At 47.2% G+C, this 21,087-nt stretch overlaps 1 protein-coding gene across 3 annotated transcripts in view; it reads right to left on the bottom strand.

The window, feature by feature from the left end:
- TBC1D32 (TBC1 domain family member 32) overlaps positions 1-21,087 on the bottom strand; it is a 2,506,374-nt gene that overhangs the window by 1,106,900 nt on the left and 1,378,387 nt on the right. For all 3 annotated transcript variants that reach the window (XM_069606604.1, XM_069606605.1, XM_069606606.1), the window contains one exon: positions 1,311-1,512. In XM_069606604.1, coding sequence (XP_069462705.1) covers positions 1,311-1,512 — 202 coding nt within the window. The remainder of the gene's footprint in view (positions 1-1,310; positions 1,513-21,087) is intronic.

The raw sequence follows: 21,087 nt of genomic DNA, 5'->3' as shown, positions 1-21,087 counted from the left end.
TGCGGAAGTGTGAGCCTCCCTGGAACATTCCTTTTGGTCCAAGGTTTTGCGCTTACCTCCTGGCGTACCAACTGCCTGCATAAGATCTGAGCTTAGTCTCCTATCTATCAATGGAAGGATCATGTGGAACACGTTAAATGAGTTTCGTAAAGCATCCACAGAAAAGCCGATCCCACAATATAACATCTTTGAAGGACCTAACCAAAGAACATGGAGACAATGTACTCTCATTGTGGGTCCAGCGATGCGAAAAAACTCTCAGTGACATAGGAGCGGACAAAAGTCTACTATTAGAAAACCCAAATAAGGTAAAATCATTGCTCTGGATCCAAGATTGGATTGCCACTGGAGACACGTGCAGAAAACATAGAATAATGAAGCTGATGCCAAATGGAGAGAGAAAATTTAATGAGACTCAGCCTTATCTACTCAAATTCCCAGACAAAAACCGTAGAGCGATCTTTATGAAATATCGTCTCAATCAATTTACCACCTGAGAAAATTTGATCATACGGGATGCTGTTGGCCAAAGCTCCTTAACGTGTCGACTTTGAGGAGAAGACAATGAAACTTTAAAACATCTAAGGTTATCTTGCTCCGATTTGGCTCATGAACGTACAAAGCACTTCAGAAGGTTTATTTTAGCAAAACCGTCTCTGACAGTTGAAGATTGGTGGAGACAACTCTCTCAAGACTCGGATCGTAGTCTAACAATTGAACTAACCTTCTTCTTAGAACTAATGGTGGAAAAATTAATAAAGGCAGAAGCAAACTTAGAACCAAACATCTAAAACTACTAAAGGTGGCTGGATAAAGTAACATTTGCAGAAACAATTTGCCACCTCTGCCGGTTGGGAAAAATCCATTATGCACCCTTCCTGAAGTCCTTGGGGGAAGGCCTATATGTTAGACATTTGTACGTTAAAAGATGCCTTAATGTTCATTTCTGCCTTTTTGTCCTTCATCTCTCTGCTTAATTCTGTATCCTTTTTTTTAAAGGTTTGTAACAAACCAATAATAAATAAATTAAAAAAAGTTTGTTTCTGTTTTCCGTTTACACTGCTGCAAAAGCAACATAATACTCTGAGCAATACCTTGCATATGAGCAGTGCAGTTTCTACCTCCATGTGATGGCCCTGGCCACACACACAAGAGGGAGATCACAGACAGAAAGTGTCTCAAATATGGACAAAGGGTGTATTTTGTGCCAACTGATATTTAAAATTTCAATGACAAGTACAATATTACTAAAATTAAATGTAATGACAGTGTTCTGAAAAAAGATTAGAGAAGAAATGCAAAGTAATTACCTGTTTCCAAGCCTCTGAAATGGCCTCATGTAAGGCATATGGTGTTAACACCTGTAGACCTTCGCAGGTGTTATACATTTGACGACACACGAAAATAAAAGCTCCTTTAAGAGATGGCAGCATTTCTGATTCAGAGAAAACAGTAATGTCTTCACTCAAAAGCTTCTTAGTAAACTGTGCAATAATATGAGCACCTACAAGACTGGAAGAAGAGAGAAGTCTTGTTTGAACTAACAGCAAGTCAAATTAGGTCATTGGCTAAACATTGATGTTGGTACAAAACCACAAATGCAAATCATTGTACTTTTGAATTTTACGAGTAGGAGAACTTTGCATTGAATACACTTGTCAATTAACATTGAACTGTCATTCACATGGCAGTACATAACAGAAGAAAGGTCAGTCTTGCCTATGTTGTAAAATAATTATAAACAACATATTAGACTGGGATACAACATGGCCTCTAAGTAGAGAAATATGCAAAGGGGGCCTTCAATTTCAAACACAATAATTAGCACAGGCTTAAAACCAAGCACGGTTATGTTTTCGCCAAATCTAATGAACAAAGGTACAATATGTGGGCGGGACAAAGACTGATATGCAAATGGATATTTCCCATCTGTGAAAGGTACAGTGAGCAGAAAGTGTGTGCTGCAAACTCTCACCTCAGAACAGGTTATCATGCCATGTTCTCTCTGGAAAGGAGCGCTTGCTACCTTTTGTGAAATATGTGCAAGGAACTTGGGGTTGGTCACCCTAAGTTACCTGGGGGCAACCAGATGTGGTCTCCCTGCTCACTGTGCTCAGAGAGGCCCAGCTTCACCTCACTGATGAGGCCCAACAAGGCTGAAACACGTGTATGGGGTTGCTGTCAGTACTCTTGTTCAGAGAGGAATTGCCATAGCATTTCGGTGCTGGACTGACCATGTGGGCGGGACAAAGACTGATATGCAAATGGATATTTCCCATCTGTGAAAGGTACAGTGAGCAAAAAGCGTGTGCTGCAAACTCTCACCTCAGAACAGGTTATCATGCCATGTTCTCTCTGGAGAGGAGCGCCCGCTATGTTTTGTGGAACAAAGGTACAACCTTATTTAATGTGAAGCAGGCAGTACTGTAGAAAATGATGGGACTATTTAATCAGGGAGGGAAGGGTGTAAGAGGGAGTTTCAAGTGTGGTACACACAGTCACCTGTATTATCAGCAGTTCCTGGGTTAAGTTGGAGATTGAACAAATAAATTATAACACTGAGGTTTTACAGAAAAGGTCAACAAACAGGATACAAGTGAACAGGACAAAGACAAAGGAAAGGCCAGGCCTTTCTCAAGAAGAGGAGGCATGGCCATCAAACACCTGGGCCTGCAGCGGTGATTAAAATAAATAAATAACTGAAGAAAAACAAAATCAAGGAACTTTGTGAGGCTGGCATTCGCCCCAAACGAAAGTGTGCAGCATTGTGATCAGCTGCTGGCAGCAGTCCACGGGGGTCGTGGGGGTTCACACCGATCACCTTTACTCGCCCACCGGAGTGCAACAAGTGAGGCTGTGGGGGCGTGCCCCCCAAGACAATATCAGGAGGTAAGAGGAAAACGGGAGAGGGCCTGTATCCATGGGACAAATAGTGCAGTTGTGCTCATGACGCGGTCCATATCCTGGCCTGGTTGCCCTGAAAGCCCTGAGGGCCCATCATTCCACATCTCGCAGCATCTCCTTGCTTTGTACGAACCTGGAAGGGTAGCGGCTCCATAAGGAGTGCTCATGTGCCCATCCGCAGTGGGTACTGAGGGCACCACGTCAAGTCACCATCATGGGGGATGACGACAATGAAGGGGCATACCGCCAGAATGTGCAGCTGGCGTCTTTGTATCCGTTTGATGTGGTGGGGGGCTGAGGCCGATCTAGGACCCCATTGGATGGCGTGGGTGGAAAATCTAGAACTGTATTTCGAGGCTGTTGAGATCAAGGACAGAGCTAAATGCCCAACGCTTCTGTATTCAGCCGGCTCGGCCGTCCAGAGACTGTTCAAAACCTTGCAGCCCAGGGATCAATCATATGACGCAGCTATTGCAGCACCGAACAAGTACTTCATGCCCATGGTCAACCGGGACTATGAACGGTTCAGGGTGAGGTGCGCGTGGCAAGAGGAAGGTGAGAGCCTCGACGCATTTCATGGCAAGCTTGGCAGAATCACCTTGTCCTGCGCCCTGGGCAACTTTGAGGGTGATGAGATCAGGGCTCAGATAATCTACGGCTGTAGCTCGGCAAAATGGCGAAAACAGGTCCTCAGGGAGCCAGGTCTGTGTCCTGACCGAATCCTGGAACTAGGCCGTGCCCAGGAGTTGGCGGAGGTGCGTGCCTCGGCTGTGGACCTCTCCAGGCAACAGTTCAAGCTGGAAGCCCCCATGCAACGGGTAAAGTTGGAGGAGGTATCGCCCGTCAGCAAGTGGCAAGTAGGTAGCCCAACGAGAAGAGGGGATTGGCCACGGAGAGAGCCAGGTGCCACAATATGCCATCAGTGTTGATGGGACCAGCAGCACGCGCAGGAGTGCCCGGCCAAAGGACACACGTGTGGGAGGTGCAGAAAGGTGGATCATTTCGCACAGGTGTGCCCAGCCCCAATGCCGGCCAGAATAGTTGGGCCATCGGTAGGAAGTGTGTCAAAGGAGGTCGCAGGGAGGAAGCCCCCAGAGTGGCAGCGGTCCAGGTGGCCAAAAAGCAAAGGAGGGGAGTGTATGACTGTGCAGAGAAAGAAGAGGAGTAAAATGTGTTCCTCTTGTCCTGCGGCAGCGCAAGCAGCAGGTTTGATCCAGGCATTTTCTGATCCCCAGAGCCGGCCATCGGCCCCCGTGGGTGCGCAGACTGGAAGGCACCCAGTGTTTGCAGCGATTGAACAGTTCCTCAGAGTGGTGTGCGGACTGCAATGCACCACTGTTTGCAGTGAGTTGGTAGTTGATGGGTGGTGCGCAGACTGGATTACACCACAGTAGTAGACCCCTGTATAGGGTTATAGTCTTATGTGTGCTGTGTTTTTTTGTTACAATAAAGGAGGGCTGTGGTGTGTGGCCCATTTAACTTTGGGCCTATTGCCCCTTTAAGAAAGAGCGTCATGACAAAGTCATGACGCTATTCAATAAAAGGGGCTCTGCTGGCATGTGAGAAGCAGTGCAGAAGTGGTTCCTTGGGTTCGGTTTGCCGTGTGATCATGGCCTATTGTTGCAGCCCCGAGCTGGTTGCCCCCAAAGCCGAGGCTGCCATCAGCTGGGTGCCCCCAGCCACTGTATCACGTCTGGTGAGCCGGACGTCGCAGGGTGCTCCATGCCCTTTTGGTCCACTGCGAGCCCGCATTACAATTGGGAAGCTGGGTGCTCCCAGCCCATGGTGTGGCCTGGCCTGGTGACCTGTGGCGGGCTACCACATGCGTTCTGGCTAATTTTACCCACACTCAAATGCTGAAGAAGCGGAAAAAAAACCAACAACTGGTTATGAGCTTTCCACAAAGAGCAATGATGAATCTGATGGAAAAAGGACTAATCCATCTGAAGAAGAAATTATTAACCTACCAGTGATGCTCTTTCTGATGGATAAGAATATTGATTGAATGGATTCCTCGTTTTTGAAATTCATCCCGACGCAGTCAACTATGCAAATATTTTTACTCAGCCAGTAGCTGATGCCAGGTGCCTCCAAGGCTGTCTTCTTCCCGGGCCCTAGGCGCTGAAGAACACCAGAATTGACAACAGGAACATATAAACTGTGAACCACAAATGCCATTTCCAGAAGGGAAATTGCAAAGATTCTAATAAAAGGTATCATATAAGTGAAGCAGGATCATAGGGCAAAATAGGGATCTATTGGAGGAACATTAATTTACATCAGAAAGATCATTACTACAGCTAAGTAATTTATCCTTCGAATGCATACATTTCTTCCACAGAGTCCTCATCTTTGTAAGATTCCCAAAGTTATACCCCGACCATAAGGGGACAGGACAGTGACCGGTAGGATTTACAACAGGAAGTTTGGCAGTACTTACTCGTCCTCTGCAGTGCAGAGGATGTGCAATCTAGTCCTTTTCATTACTTACCTTTGGGGGTGGGGAGTGGATCGCCCCTCTGGAGGAGCGGAGAGCTTCCGACCCTAATGCTATGAAGGGGAAGTCTTCCCCTTCCTTGCCAGAGGGTCGGATTGCCGATGTGATGCACGCTGATGTCATAATGAAGTGAAACTTACATGCTGTTCCCTTTCGGATTCAGCATGTAAATTGAGCAGACGCATTTTTGGGTGCTGCGCTGGCATTTTCTGCCAGATTTGCTTGTGTGAGGGCTTGTTGGAAAGGGCAGGACCCTCACACAAGCAGATTGCTTGTCGAGGATCAAATTATCCTCGACCAGCAATGACCACTAGCCCACCAGGGAAATGATGTTGGGGGTGAGGTGCCCCCACAGACGAAACAGCAAAGCACAGCTTTCAGATGCAGTCTGTGAAGTCATTGCATATTGCGGGTCAGATGCATGCATACAAACATTGTGCTTGTGTCTCTGTGTGCAGCTGAGCAATGATATACAACGAAGTGCCATGCCCCTCCCTCCCCCAAGTTGAGGAAGCTCTCCGACATCTCAGATACAGTGTTCAGGAGATTCGCTCTCTATGGGCGATTACAACTGACAATGCCCTGGGGAGGAGAGCCTGACCCTCTAGGCAAATAGATCACACAGGACTGCTTGTCCGAATGCTGCATCTGCCTTGGCACTGGTATCCAAACAGTAGTGTTTGCAAAAGGCCAAAGCGGTGGCCCATGTTGCCGCCCTGCTGATCACCTACTAGGGAACGTGGTGCGGGAACTCACAGGGGTCACCTTGGCTCTTATCGCATGCGCATAAATACCCTGCGGCGGATCCTTATGTTGCACCTTTAGCTCAAACACCGGATTCGAGAGCTCTGTGGGAATAAACCCCCAGGGAGGCCTGCCGCTATCCCCATCGGATAGTTTCAGTTGCAGGAGGATCGGTGAAAGGTCGGAGTAGGTGCGCGGGAGAATAGCACAGTCTGCAATCTTTGGAATGAGCTAGCTCGACAATATCCGAAAGTAAATCCTGGAGAGCATGTTATGCACTTAGTAGTAGAATGTATGCTCCGGGTCCTCCACATGTAGCTTCCTCCATGCATCAACCAGACCCTGTTGCACCATGCACCTGAGGAGCGCCTGGGCAGACTTAGTAAACTGGCTATCCCTGGTGCTGTAGTGGTCAAGGTGGATGTCCAAAATCATGTTCAGGTCGTCCCCTGATAGCAAGGGGATGTCTGGGGTTTTGTCACAAATTGCAAGTATATCATTGAAAAAAATCAGGTGCATCAGTATTCAGGCCATATATATTAAGCAGCAGGCGTTCCAGCCCAAACACCCCTCACAGGATGACATGCCTCCCTGAAGGATCACTTATTGATGATATAAACCTGAACGGCAAATGTGTATGTACCAGCATGAGGACCCCCCCCCCTGGATTGGGTGGAATAGTCCGTGTAGTGCCTGTACACCCCACCCCACTTACTGGCCCTATAATATAGGAGCCATGCAATGATGGGTCCGGACTGGCCAAATGGTTTGGGATTCAGCACCAGGGAGTGATGAGCGTGCACCACTATGAATAGAGAAGCTAAAGTAGTTTTGTCCAAGACCTTGCAGCAAAGATCCTCCATGAAGCTCTCCAGTTTGCCAGTGCGGGCATTCTTAGAACCCCCTACTATTCGTACCTTGTTCCACGTTGAACAGGACTCGCTTGCAGTCGGCCTTCAGCTGCTCAGTGCGGCTCTCAACCTAAATTATGTGTTTGCTCTCATTCTCCTCCCTAGCAGTCAGTGACTGTATGTTGGTGGTTATGTCATTGAGGTTACAGTTCATCGCTGAGAAGCCCTTCTGAATGCTCAGAAATTTCTGTTTAAGGTTGGGTGAAGCATGGTCCTTGAGGGGTGAATTGGAGCCCAAGTCCTCTTGCGGGGGCAGAGGCTCCAATGGCGGATTAGGCATAGTTCTGGCAAATGTGTCAAGTGTTAAAATGGATTTCTAAACTCTGACATAGTGGGCAAAAGTTTAGGAGGCCACCCTAGTTTAGTGCAACCTTCTGGACAAACCAGACCAATCTAGGGTAGCTTCGCAGGAGGTGAAGTCTAAGTCTCGGGATGGGTGAGAGTGATCGGAAGCCCACAATAAGCAAGCACAGTAAAAGTCCACAGAATACTCTTAGACAGATGTATATCAAAAATACATTTATTATAGGCCTTTATAACAAAACACGATTAAGCCAGAGTTATCAAGAAAACAATTGCTGCACACCCTTATTCGCTATGTAACATTTATTTAAAAAAATGCATTTAGCCTAATGCTAATGAAAGGGGAGAAAATAACCACAACCTGCAACAGAAAGGGGTAGGTTCAACACATTTATCAAATTAGGCAGTTCTTCGTAGTCAATTCCTAACGTATGTAGTCCAGCCCTAAGAAGTGAGGAGCCTTGTCTTCAAAGTACAGTAGTGCGTTACCAATGCGCGGTCATGCGTAAAGTGAAAATCGGGTTCACTTCAGGGGGCTGTAGCTATTCAGGAAGGGGCTTGAGGCGATGAAAAATAAGGCCCTATTCCTAGAGGAGTGTCTACCCTTGCGGATAGAGCGACTTTTGGAGTTCGGGAATAGCTGGGGAACGCAGGTTAGCCCAGCCAAGGTCAGTATCTTTTAAGGGATTCTCATGCATAAAAATAGATGGATGTGCCAGGGGCCACCATTAAGTGATAAAAGTACTCACTGACCCTCGACACAGTCCGGACCAAACTTGGCAGTCTAGTCCATTTCACTCGTAGATTTCAACCCTGCAGTTTCAGAACACTACGGCTCTCAAGAGTCTTCGGGACGGGATGATCGTCCGTGGCGGGGCAGTAGCCCTTTCTCAGATCTCGAAAAAAGTAGAAGGATAGTTCTGGTGCAGCATGTCTCATGGTGGGGTAGGTCTACAGGCACTTACAGCGACAGTCACCACAGCTAGGTGTCACAGGGGCTGCAAATGCTTGTGGCGTGGCACTCTCTCACAAATCACGGCCCAGTGGAGCTAGAACAAGTTTTGGCAGGAGAGGGCTCAGGACCACAAGTAAGCGATTCTGAAAGTCTTGCGTCTCAACTCGGACAGCTGCGTTCCTGTGCCATACCCTGGGTTTGAGCTGGATAGTTCACTGGATGGCCCAGAAACACTTCCAAAGGGGCTCTTTGTGAGGGTAAGTAGGAGATGCCAAGAGTAGTTTTTCCCACTAATCCAAAGGGGCGAAGCGCTCTTGCAGGCCCTCTTGGTGTAATGCAAAAGCAGGGGTCCGACGGGACAACAGTGGGGTTAGGGTGCCAAACCTTCCTAGCATGTCACTGGTGGTTCCTTGAGTCTGCTCCTTCGTTAAGGATACTTGGCTCCTTCTGCAGTTTATTGTGAACTTCAGTTGATCGACCTGGAATGGATTCAGAGCCCCTTCTCTTATCTAAGTTTATTTTCACACTCAAATCTCAGGTAGCCAATGGAAGGTCTGCTCTCTTGCATGCACACCAGGCATGGGCAAATCGCGGCCCACTGTGGTTCCAGTCATTCAGGACTACCTGACATACTGGCACCAGTAGTGTGGATAGGGACCAGACAGTCCCAACCCTCTTCATGGGCACTAGCACACATGACATGCAGGAGCCCACGAAAGAACAAGTTACTTACCCCTGTTAATGTTCTTTCGACTGGATCTTCCTCCCACGCATTCCTCATCTTTTGACACATGTTGTCCAGCTTTAGCTGATTCAGAAAAATACATTTGTCAGAGGGCGCTGTGCGTCGACTCGATGTCCCTCGAAGGCCTCCGTGCAGGAGGATGTCATTGAAGGCACATATAGCACATGCAGCACCTGTTGGCTCCAGTTCTGTTTTCTCCCTTTAACAGCAGCAATACCTGCAAAACACAGGAGTAACCATACTCAGCCTTGATTCAACGGAAGCTCTAATAGCACAGGAAATTCTACTGAGTGGTGGGATGGGAGTTTGATGAGGAATACATGGGAGGAACATGCAGTCGAAAGAACACTACCAGAGTAAGTAACTTGTTCTTCGAATGGATGGTGTCCTCCCACGTATTCCTCATCTTTTGACAGACTCCCACAGCAGTATTCGATTTGGAGGAGGGACTACAATTTGATTTCATATATTTTCATGGACCAAGTGCAGGACTGCCTTACCAAAAAGACCATCCTAACAGAGGGAAGATTCCAGGCAATAATGCTTTGTGAATGTGTGGATACTAGACCATGTTGCCGCTTCACAAATGTTCTTAATTGGTACGCCCCTTTGCAAGGCTGTAGAGGTAGCCATGCCCCTGGTGTATGGGCCCTTAAACCTTCCAGAGGTTCTTTTCCTGCCAACCTGTAGCATTCTGAAATGGCCAGAATGATCGATCTGAACAAGGTCTGCTTAGAGACCGCCTGACCCAGTTTATGACCCGTATATCCAACGAAAAGTTGGCCAGCAATGCATAGTTTGGACATTCTAGATATATAAAAAGTTAATGCTCTACGGGGGTCTAACCTATGTAGTCTTTCCTCCTCCTTGCCAGGATGAGGTGGGGGATAGAAAGAAGGTAGAACAATTTTCTCTCCTATATGGAAATCAGAAATGATTTTTGGCAAAAATGAAGGTTTCACCCTTAGAACAACCCTATCCTTGTGGAAGATAGTAAAGGGTGGCCTGGACAAAAGTGCCTGCAACTCACTCACTCTATGGACTGATGTTAGAGCTACCAATACAATGGTTTTAAAGGTTAACAACCTTAAGGAACATGAGTGTAGAGGTTCAAAAGGTGCACACATTAGGAATTTAGAACAAAATGAAGGTCCCAGACTGGAACCTGGAATGGAGATGGAGGGAACACGTTGGTGAGGTCCTTTAGAAATTGTGTCACCAGTGGAATTTTGAAGTAGGAAGATTCCTCTGATGAGCACTTAAAGATGGAAAGTGCTGCCAAGTAGCCTTTAATAGTACCAATCTGGAGCCCCAAATTGGCTAAAAATAGTAGAAAGGATAAAATATCAGGTGTTTTACATGTAAAGGATCTACATTCTTTTCTCTGCACCAGTTGCAGAATGTATTCCAACAGCAACGGTACAGAGATTTTGTTGCTGGCCTTCTGGCCGAAAGCAAAACCTCCATCATGTCATCCGCGAGGTCCCAATCCTTGTATCACAGCCTTGCAGAATCCAAGCGTGAAGGTTGAGTGTTTTGACCTCTGGATGGAGAACCCGACCCTCCTCTCGTGAGAGAAGGTCCTCTCTTTGTGGAAGACGCATCAGAGGACAGATGGACATGTCCAGAAGTTCCGGGTACCATGTCCTCCTGGCCCGATCCGGGGCAATTAGGATCATGTGTTTCCTGAACTTTCTCAACCTCCTGATCACTTGAGGAATGACAGGGACTGGAGGAAACGCATACAGGCGTGGAAATTCCCAGTCCACTACGAACGCGTCTCCTAGAGCTCCTCTGCGGGGAAATGCCCTGGAGTAATACAGTTCGCACTTCCGGTTTGTCCCGGTCGTGAAAAGAACCACTTGAGGGGGGTTCCCCAAAGGGTGAAGATATCTTGAAGGACTTCCTGAGCTAGTTCGCACTCGTGGGAGACTGTACTCTGCCTGCTCAGAGCGTCCACTGCCGTGGACTCCTTTCCGGCTAGTTGAACTGCCGATAGAGATATTCCTTCTTGTATTGCCGAGTACCAGAGCTTCATTGCTTCTCTGCACAGTGGTAGTGACCGTACACCTCTCTTGTTGAGGTAGTACATGGCCACTGTGTTGTCAATCATTATCAGGACATTCATTCCCCGTACAGAGGGCAGAAAGGCCTTCAGCACTAGTCTGATTGCCCTCAGCTCCAAAAGATCAATATGTAGTTTGAATTACGATGGAGACCAACGAGCACTGACAGTCAGATCGTTGGTAGGGGCTCCCCACCCCGGGAGTGAGCCATCCGTCACTACTGTTGTCTCCAGGCATGGTTGACAAAAGGATTCTCCATCCAGAATATTGTCCTCGCTGGACCACCACAGAAGATCCTGTGCAACCCTGGTTGGAACCTGAAGTAGGTCCGACATTTTTCCTGAGAACTGGGACCATTCAGTTCTTAGAGCCCATTGAAGCGATCTCATTCTCAGGCGGGCCACTGGCACCTGGAAAATGCAGAATGCCATGAGGCTGAGCAACCTCAAAAAATGGAAGGCCGGTAGACTGTTGGCATTCTGAAACTTAGTAACCATCTGAAGAATGTCTTGAGCCCTCACCTTGGGTGGCGAGCTCTTTCCCAAGGAAGTATCCAATAGAGCTATGATGAACTGGAGTTTCTGAGATGTGATGTTGTCATATGGGACTTCTTGTAATTGAGGGAGAAGCCCAGTCTCTGGAGAGTGTGGAAGGTGACAGTGCGATGATCCTGGGCTTGTTTGGGGGAACGCACCCTGATCAGCCAATCGTCCAGGTAGAGGTAGACGTGAATCCCCCCTCTCCTCAGACTCGCTGCCACCAAAGCCATCAGTTTGATGAAAACTCTCAGGGCGGAAGTTAGCCCGAATGGCAACATTTGAGACAGATAATGAGAACCGCCAACTGCAAACTTCAGGGATTTTCTGTGCTTGAGATGGATTGGCACATGAAAATAAGCATCCTGAAGGTCCAATGACACCAACCAATCCTGGAGTTGTAGGATCCTTAGGCGCCAGGCTCATAAAGCTAGACATGTGTTCAAGTGTTTTAAAGTGCACTTACCTGATGCAGACCATGCTGCTACATCCAGGCCCTCTTGAGGCCTGAATGGAACTACTTTACACCTGTGGGACTACTTTCCACCTGAGTGTGGTCGGGGAAGGATACATACCTGATCGGTGGAAGGATACATGCCTGGAACTTCTTCCAAAGCTATTTAAACCACGCCCGATCAGCAACTCACGCTTCGCGTTGTTCTGCTCCTCGCAGCTGGACGCTCACCGTGTCAGCTCCTGCATCTGGACTTCAGCCACGCCTGTCAGCATCCTGGGTCGCCTGCAAAGGGAGATAAGAGAGAATTGGAGAGAAAGAAGACCTTACCTGCTAAAGCTGCATCACGGGGACATCACACCGACGATCCTGAAAGGGAAGACATCATTTTAAATGCATTTCACTTCGATCGCTGCAGCGCTGCATTTCACCCACCTTTCCTGGGCGCCTCCATCTTCAGCAGCGATCATCCGGATCCGCACCCACTTCCCAGAGCCTAGAGAGAAAAGACAAGAAAACAAGGTGAGAGAAGGAAGGGAAATAGGAAAAGCTCAGTTTCCTTCTAAGACTTACCTGTTGGGTCATTCCCATTTCATTTCGGGTCCTGCCGCTTCCTGGCATTCCGGACCCCGGCCCCAAAGACAAAGACATTGAATGAGCGAATGCAAAGACATTACCTGAACGCTCATCCAGAACTTACACTTCGGGTCGGCGCCATATCTCCGGCATTCCGAACCCCAGCCCCTAAGGGGATAAAGACATAAGCATTAGCGCTTGCTGCAATAAGACAATGAACATTATTATTAAACTTGAACTTTTGAACTTGCAACAGAACTCTTACAGCGCCTCACCTGAATAGTCAAGCTTATTTTGAACTCCCATCAAACCTCAATCCAGTGAAGTAACTGGGTTTCAACGCGCCCCTGCATCAGAAGCAGGATGGAGAACTCATCCTTCCAGACCCTAAGGTGAGACTTCACGTAGAATCGTGGAAGGGTATCGAGGAGGGTTGGAAGGGAGTGGGAGGCTTGAGCATTATTCCGTCAGTAGGTAATACTCCCTTTTCACGCACAGGGGAATATTCCTGCGAGCCAGAAAAGCCAGAGTAGAGGGGCCCTTCCTGTCCATCATCAGAGTCCTGCGCTTCACCATTGAAGAAGCATCAGCACTCGAAGCCAGACCTGCGCCTCCGTGGGAATCAGGTGAGCGTGAGACTAGCAGGGTTAAAGTTTCCTGCACAAGGAGCACATCTGGAATCCTCAAAGAGTGGTTCCACGGTGGATTGTTCTGAGGTCTTTTTATAAATGGAAGGCAGTAATCGTGGTCTACCGTTTCTAGAGCCCAAGCATCCGAAGTAATGTCTCGTCATTCTTCTAGACACTGAGACAGTCTTCCCCCCACTAGTGAACTGTGACTCAAGACCTCAGAGAAGGTTTGAGGTGGCTGATGCAGCATCCGATGGTAAGGAAGCTGCTGCTTGAGCTGGCTTTGCACCCCTTCCTCGTCCACAATTAGGACATTTTCTTTGGACCCTTTGACTAGCCATTCCTCTCGGCCTTCCAACTGAGGATTAGTACTGAAAAGATCTACCCCTCCAAGGTTTTCCACAAAGTCGAAAAGGCTATGGTTGCCTAATAGCAGTGCCTAAAGATTTGTCTGCCGCCTTCAAGGTCTGCAACTTCTCAAGATTCTTGTCAGCCTTGTTGCCAAAAAGGTGAGACCGATCAAAAGGCATGTTGAGGAGTCTGGATTGCACATCCGGTGCAAAACCTGACATCCACAACCACGCAAACCTGCACATAACGGTGCTGGTAACCATGGCTCTGCTGATGCTATCGGCAGAATCCAAACCTGACTGAAGAGAATCGCACATGGTCTCTTTGCCGTCTCTAACTATGGCTAAGAAGCCGTCTCATTCATCCCCTTTGGGAATGTGCTCTGCCACCATGGAAATGCAGTCCCATAGAGTGAACGTAAACTTTGCAAGGGCACAAGTGGAGTTGGCAGATTTTAGTGCCATGCTCCCTGCAGAGATTAACTTTCTTGTCCATCCATCTACGTGTTTGCCGTCCCCATCAGGAAGGATGGTAAGGTACGCCACTTGTTTTGATGTTAAAGTAGCTGCCTGTTCCACCAGACTCTCCGATGTGGGGTGTTTTGACAGGTAGTTGGGGTCACTACTGGAAGGGCAGTACTTTTTAGTCAAGTTATTAACTGCCGGATTGGTCTCCAGTGTCTCCCAGTTTCTGTCCACCCTCTTATGCAAAGCAATGTGGAATGGTAAAATAGGATCTGACTGTGGACCTTTGTCCAGAATGTCAGTAATGTCGCCCTGTTCGTATGGTAATGGAGGCCTACTCCATCCCATGTAATCTACCACCTTTGACATGAGCTGCCTGTAGGATGCATTCGCAATTTCCCCAGCCTCTGGCTTCCCAAACTCTAGTTCAGGTGAGGTATCTACCCCACTTGCAGTCTGCAGATTATCATAAAGGTCCCTCATCCTAATTTTAATCACAGCATAAACCTGGTGTTGCTCCATCGGCCGCCAGGGGGAATCCCTCAAGTTTAATGAGGACTTTGTTAACACTGTCATACCTATGTTAACAGCTAACTCTGCGTTAGTCATACTGGGAGATTTTAATCTCTGGAAAGGAGACGCAAAGGATAAAAAAGCTTTGGAATTTGAAAAAAATCTTAAAAAGTCACCAAATAATAGTTCATAATTCAGAACCGACACATTCCAAAGGCCATACCCTCGATTGGATTGGTAGTGGAAACCTCCCGATTGAAAATATTATTACTACCCCTTGTATATGGTCGGATCACTACATTGTTTCATGTCAAATGAAGCTCCCAGCCCCTCCACAAAGAGTACACAAACCTGTACGAAAAATATTAAATAGCAATTTCAAGGCCGTCACCACCCCTATTTCTGGCATCAAGGGTCTGATGACGAAAACCAATGACTCTGATGGTACTGAGGCCTTGATTAGTACCAATAATGAGCACATTTTAGATATGCTAGACCAGACTGCTCCCTTAAAGGTTATAACTGTCAGAGACACGCCTAACCACCAGAAATGGTTTTCCCCAGCCTTAGTGGAACTTAAAGCCAACAGAAGGCAGGCAGAGCATGTCTGGTTGAGAGAAAAATCTTCGGAAAATCTGACTCCCAGGAAACAGAAAGATAAAGAATATAAGGTAAAGATCTTAGAAGCTAAAAGTAGCTTCTATAACGACCAAATTAACCACGCCAGGGATAAAACGAAGGAAATCTTCCGATTATTTAGGTCTTGGGAAAAACCTGCAGTTACTAGTACTGATATTAAACCAACTAATGAAGACTGCGACAGAGTGCAGAAAGCCTTCTACGATAAACTAAAAAAGGCCCAAAAAAAGATCTTGGAGGAATCCACTAAGAAAGCTCCCCCAGCCCACTTAGCTACCACAGTGAACTGTAGCAAGACTATGGGGGAAGAGGATCTTGCTATTATTAAAACGGGCCCTGCACACCTGGAACAAGAAACCTAATTCCAGCCAAAACTTTGCATTAGTTTCAGGTTTACACAGATAACCACAGTAGAGAAATACAATGTCCTTGAAACCATGCACCCCACTAATTTCCCAGGAGAATTATTCCCATCTAAAACTATATTAGAGCATAAGGACATTTTTGCCCCATTCTTCAGTAGGTTCGTAAATTCTTCATTTGGAACCGGTATTATCCCGCAGTCCATAAAAAGTGTAGCAGTTACCCCTCTATTAAAAAAGGGGGGCTTAGAACATAATGATGCAAGCAATCTTAGGCCCATCACAAACACTCTTTTCTTCCTTACGTTAATTGATAAGGTTGCCACCTTACAGCTCCAGTCTTATGTCTTGGGAGTTGGTATCCTACACAAAAAACAGCCTGGCTTTCGGAGCTTTCATGGCACCGAAAGCGCACTGCTCGACTTACAGACTCATTTGCTCTCTAAGTTGGAACAAAGCAAGTCAGGGCTGCAGATGTTGTGGATTTATCAGCACTCTTTGACTTGCTAAACCATGGAATTCTCCTGGACCGGATGGCTACCGTGGGGGGCCTCTCCTTGGAAGCGCTAAATTGGCTCAAGTCTTTCCTGCAGGTTCACGGTTCGCGAGTTCACTAGGGTAATAGAGCGTCTGAAGCAGAAACCATCACCTGCGGTGTGCCCCAGGCAGCCTGACTTTCTCCTTTGTTGTTCAATATTTATATTTTCCTATTATGTTTGGACCTAGAATCCTTGGATCTACTCTTCTGCAACTATGCTGATGACTTTCAGTTAACATTGGAGATCAGTGGGGATTACGAAAAGGACCAACTGATGCTGGACTCGGTGTACCAGACCATTAAGAGCTAGATGTTAACAAATTGGCTCTGCCTGAACACAGCAAAGACCGAACTTCAGTTGTTCGGCCCCCCGGCAAGGCAGAGAAAGACTGTATCTTTTGTATGCCAGCTTTGAAATTGATGGCAGCCAGATTATGGTTGTGCATAAGGTAAAGACCATAGGTACTTACCTGGAAGACAGTTTGGACAGTGACGCCCATGTAGTAGCTATCACCAAAAGCACCAAATTTCACCTTAAGGTGCTACGGCAAGTCGCTCCACTAGTTTCTATAGAACACCATGTAAAACTGGTTAGAGCGGTGATACTCCCTCGTGTGGACTACTGCAATGCCCTGCTGGGAGGTGCTAACAAGACAGACATTCAAAAATGGCAAAAGATCCAAAATGCATTATATACCAGATGAAGCGTTCTGAACCAACATCGGTGGCACAAAAGAAGCTTCACTGGTTGCCAGTATCAGCGCGGATCCAGTTGCTGTCCATCTGCCATAAGTGTGTCTTTGGTAGTGCCCCAGCCTACCTTAAGGATAGATTAAAGGTTTACCAACCTAAAAGAAATCTTCGTTCCTCTAAGGCCTGTCTGTTGGAAGTAGATCGCGTATAGCGAGCTAGTGGACATGGCCGTGCTTTTCATGTGCAGACATCACAGGCCTGGAATGCCCTGCCGGAACACTTACGCAAAATGGAAAATCACGTGGCTTTTAGAAAGCAGCTGAAAACCGCTTTGTTTCAGAAAAATTAATAAAATTTCTGCTATCACCTCGTATTTCTTCCCGCCCAGTCTTCTGCGTCTGGATGCCCTCGGGCTTTGGTGCGTTACAAATATACTAACATAACATAACATCCTGGACTCTTCCGCAATTTTACTCTCTGGTACATTAGGTGTACCATATTGTAGGCCAAATGGGGCCTCTTCATCTGACTGCTCCTCTTCTTCATAAATTGAAGAAAGAGACTTAAAAAAATCTTTTCTAGGTAGAGGAAGAGAGGTTTTTTCAGGAATCAAGGGTTTTGACACAATTGGCTTTGACGCTGTAGTAGACGTTGAAGTTTTCTTTATCGTGCCATTGGTTTAAGTGGGGCACTCAGCGTCAACTGCACAGCTGCCGTCCAAGTCTCCGGTGTAGATGTTGAGGGTTTGAAAGGCATCGCCAGTGTCGAAGGTGTTGATGGTGTCGACGACCTCAACGTCGACTTGTGTTTATAGCTGGAATGGTCCTTGGATGTAACATCGGATTGAGACCTCCAAGGCTCACAATGCGGATCAGGCCTTTGTCTCAGGTTCGAGGGAGCGCAAGACTATTCCTTCCCGGCTTCTTTCGAAGGCGTGATAGGAGCATGGCTTGGTTTTTGCTTTTTGAAAATGTTAAGCATTTCAGTTCTGAAGGCCTCCCACTCGGCCGGAGTGGATTTCATGGTTGGACATGCAACTTTTTCTGGTGAAGCGTCCAACAATGAAGTCGATGAAGGCGACCTACAATGCCTTCTCTTTGACTTCTTCGAGGATGAAGAAGAGTGGTGGGAGCCACTTCTCAACCTGGACCGCTTGGCCTTCTTCCTCCGAGGAGATTCGCCTCTTGACTCGTTAGTCGAAGGTTTCATGGTTCGGGTAGGGTATTTTTTAGGGATTTTGCCTACCTTCAGCTTCCCCTTCCATTCCCTCAAGGCCTTTCCAGTCATTGACTGGCACTTGGAGCAGTCGGAGCTGTCATGGTCTGCCCCAAGGCACCACAAACCAATTTGGTGCAGATCAGTCAGTGACATTTGTGATCCGCAATCCTGACACTTTTTAAAACCAGACATTGGAGTTGTCGGTGTCCATGATGAAGACATCTTGATGTTGACATTTTAACAAAGACGTCACAAGATGTGAAGACATGAGCCGTATTTCTTCGAAGTTATCGTTGTTGTGGAAAAATGGAACTGAAGCCAACGGGCGCTGCGCGTGCAATATATGCCTTCGATGACATCACCCTCCACGGAGGCCTTCGAAGGACATCGAGTCGACGCCATCAATGCGCAGCGCCCTCCGACCAAAAATAAATTCCGAAGCAGCTGAAGCTGGACAACATGTGTCAAAAGATGAGGAGTACGTGGGAGGACAATCCATTTGAAGATGCAGTTTTCGCGGGAGGCTGAATGCCCAAATAAGGAATACCAGGGTCTCTCGACCTGGGGGAAGGCAAAGGGACAAAATGGCTAAAGGATAGAACAAAAGACTTTGTGGCATGGCCATTTTCGGCACTGACAACAGTCTTGGGCAAAACGCGGTATGGTCAATAAAAACAAAGTAAAAATACTTTCAAAGTAAACTGCTGCCACAAGTTTGTCCTAGGCACACTTGTACAAACACCCAAAAATCCTTAGAGGGTGGCGAGGGCCATAAAACAAAAGGACCCCTTGCGTGGTACTGTAAGGTACTTGGCACATAGATACAAAGTTACCAAGAAATGGCAACATAGTCGAAGACTAACGGAAACAGTACTGACAACCTGAAGGATGTGTCAGTTTCCCCAAAACAAATTAGCCATTTCCAGAGGAGTGCAGCAGAAGGCTGTGCTCCACTGGAAAAAGTCAGGTTAGGTAAGCCAAACCAAAGCAAAACGTTTGGGGGTGGTTCACAGATAGAGGGAAAATTGCATTTAAGGTAAATCTTTACTAACATCAAGCCTGCCCTGTTTTTGTCAGCATTTCACACCATTTCCAGGGGCAGTTTCCCTAGCAAAAATCAGGGACTGCAGGGCGCCCAGGCCGCACCACTCATGGAAAAGACTTATCCCCAATGCTGCAAACAGACCTGCATTTGCAACTGTAACAAATTCTTGGATGTCGTCCCTTCTCCCATGCGGCCAGGGCGTGCAGCCACAGTCCAATAATCCCCCTGGGGGTGGTGCACTGTGGGAGCATCACATAGGATGAGGGATGCCACCTAGGAAAGATGCGGTATATGTCTACCACTTTCCCAGCTCCCTCACCCTCGTACCCTCTCCAGAATCCTGGAATCTCTCATACTTCTATATATGGGAGCAAAGTAGAACTTTGTCATCCACTAAATAGTACTCAGATGAAAAAGAACAGTTATGACATCTTAGTGAAATGTACTGAAACAAAGAAGATGCGCTGAGTGCAGAAGAGCACTCCGCTGAACTACAGTGAGCAGAGCAGCCTATTCAATCTTTCCGAACTCCGCTATGAAATAAAAAGAACAGAAAAACTTCCTATGGGAATCAGTCCTTCCTGGAGGAGCCACAAGGAAAGGCACTGTGTCTGCCGGAAACTAGGGGGTGGAAGAAAGCCGGGAACCCCAAGAAGAAGAAGAGGCCTGCAGAGCTAGTCCTGAGACAGCAGAAGAGATGGCAGGCTGGGGGACGCAGGTGACAGCAGTCCTGAGGCTTGGGAAGCGCAACGGCTTTGAGAAGGTTGGTTGGTGCTGCAGAACTGTCGCAGACCACATGAAGCCTCCCCCAAGCACCACAAGTCCCACTGCTGACGGAGGAAGCTGGAAGGAGAATTACTCATTCTAATGTTCTTTCTATGGATTCTTCTCCTGCAGATTCATCAGATAGATATCCTCATCCAGCTCTGCTGCTCGTAAAAACTTTGACAGGGGGCATTAGTGGACCTCGACTCGACCGTCTATCATCAATCCGGCTTGTTCGGTGCTTGATCATCGGCTCCGGACGCGACAATAGGAGTGTCCTATATATACTGCGTCTCTATGCCCCAAAACGGAGTTCCTGCCTTTTTTCCCCCCCATAACTGACCCCTGCAGAGGAAAACAGCAGGAGAAGTAGGCCAAATAACCAATAGAAGGTTAAAAAGCAAGTATCCCATAGGGATAGGCAGATTTGGTAGAAATACTTTTGCACTAATATTATATAGATTTTTTTTAAAAGAGAGTGAGAAAAACATGCAGTTTGCTAGACAGAAAACAGTCACTTTAGGACCATCTCTCCTGAGGCAGGCGCGCACCAACTGTTAACGCTTTCTAAGCAGGGATGGGTGATGAGCAATCAGAAGGAGAAGAATCCACAGAAAGAACATTACAGTAAGTAATTTCTCCCTCAATGGATTGCCTTTCTCCCGCAGATTTATCTGATAAGACCCCCAAGCAGAGGAACAATGGTGTCAGGCAGAAAGTTCACAGTAATAGATTTTGAAGCACTGCCCTACCAAAACGTGCGTCAGCACCACAGGCAACTGACCCACCTTTGCAAGACCATAGATGCAGAGACCCCTCTGGGGGAGTGCGCCAGGATGCCAGGAGACAGCTCCCTGCCTGCAGACTGATAGCATTCTGCGATACACAAGATAATCCACCGGGATAGCATCTGCTTTGTTACAGTCATACCTTTCCGGGCAAGAGAGTAGGCCACAAATAGCTGATCAGATTTACAAAATTTTGACATCCATGCAACGTAGAAACTCAAGGGCCTTTTGGGGTCCAGCCAATGGAACCGCCCCTCTTCCTTAGTAGGGTGCAGCGGTGGGTAATACCGTAAGGGATATGGCTTGTGCGTGAAACTCAGATGCCACCTTCAGCAGAAATCCCGGCCTTACTTAAAGTGAGGCCTTTTCCCAAAAGAATCGCAAAAATTAG

This window comes from Ambystoma mexicanum, chromosome 4p (assembly GCF_040938575.1).
Source record: "Ambystoma mexicanum isolate Mex_15411 chromosome 4p, UKY_AmexF1_1, whole genome shotgun sequence".
Lineage (NCBI taxonomy): Eukaryota > Metazoa > Chordata > Amphibia > Caudata > Ambystomatidae > Ambystoma > Ambystoma mexicanum.
This window is presented reverse-complemented; position numbering and strand designations above follow the sequence as displayed.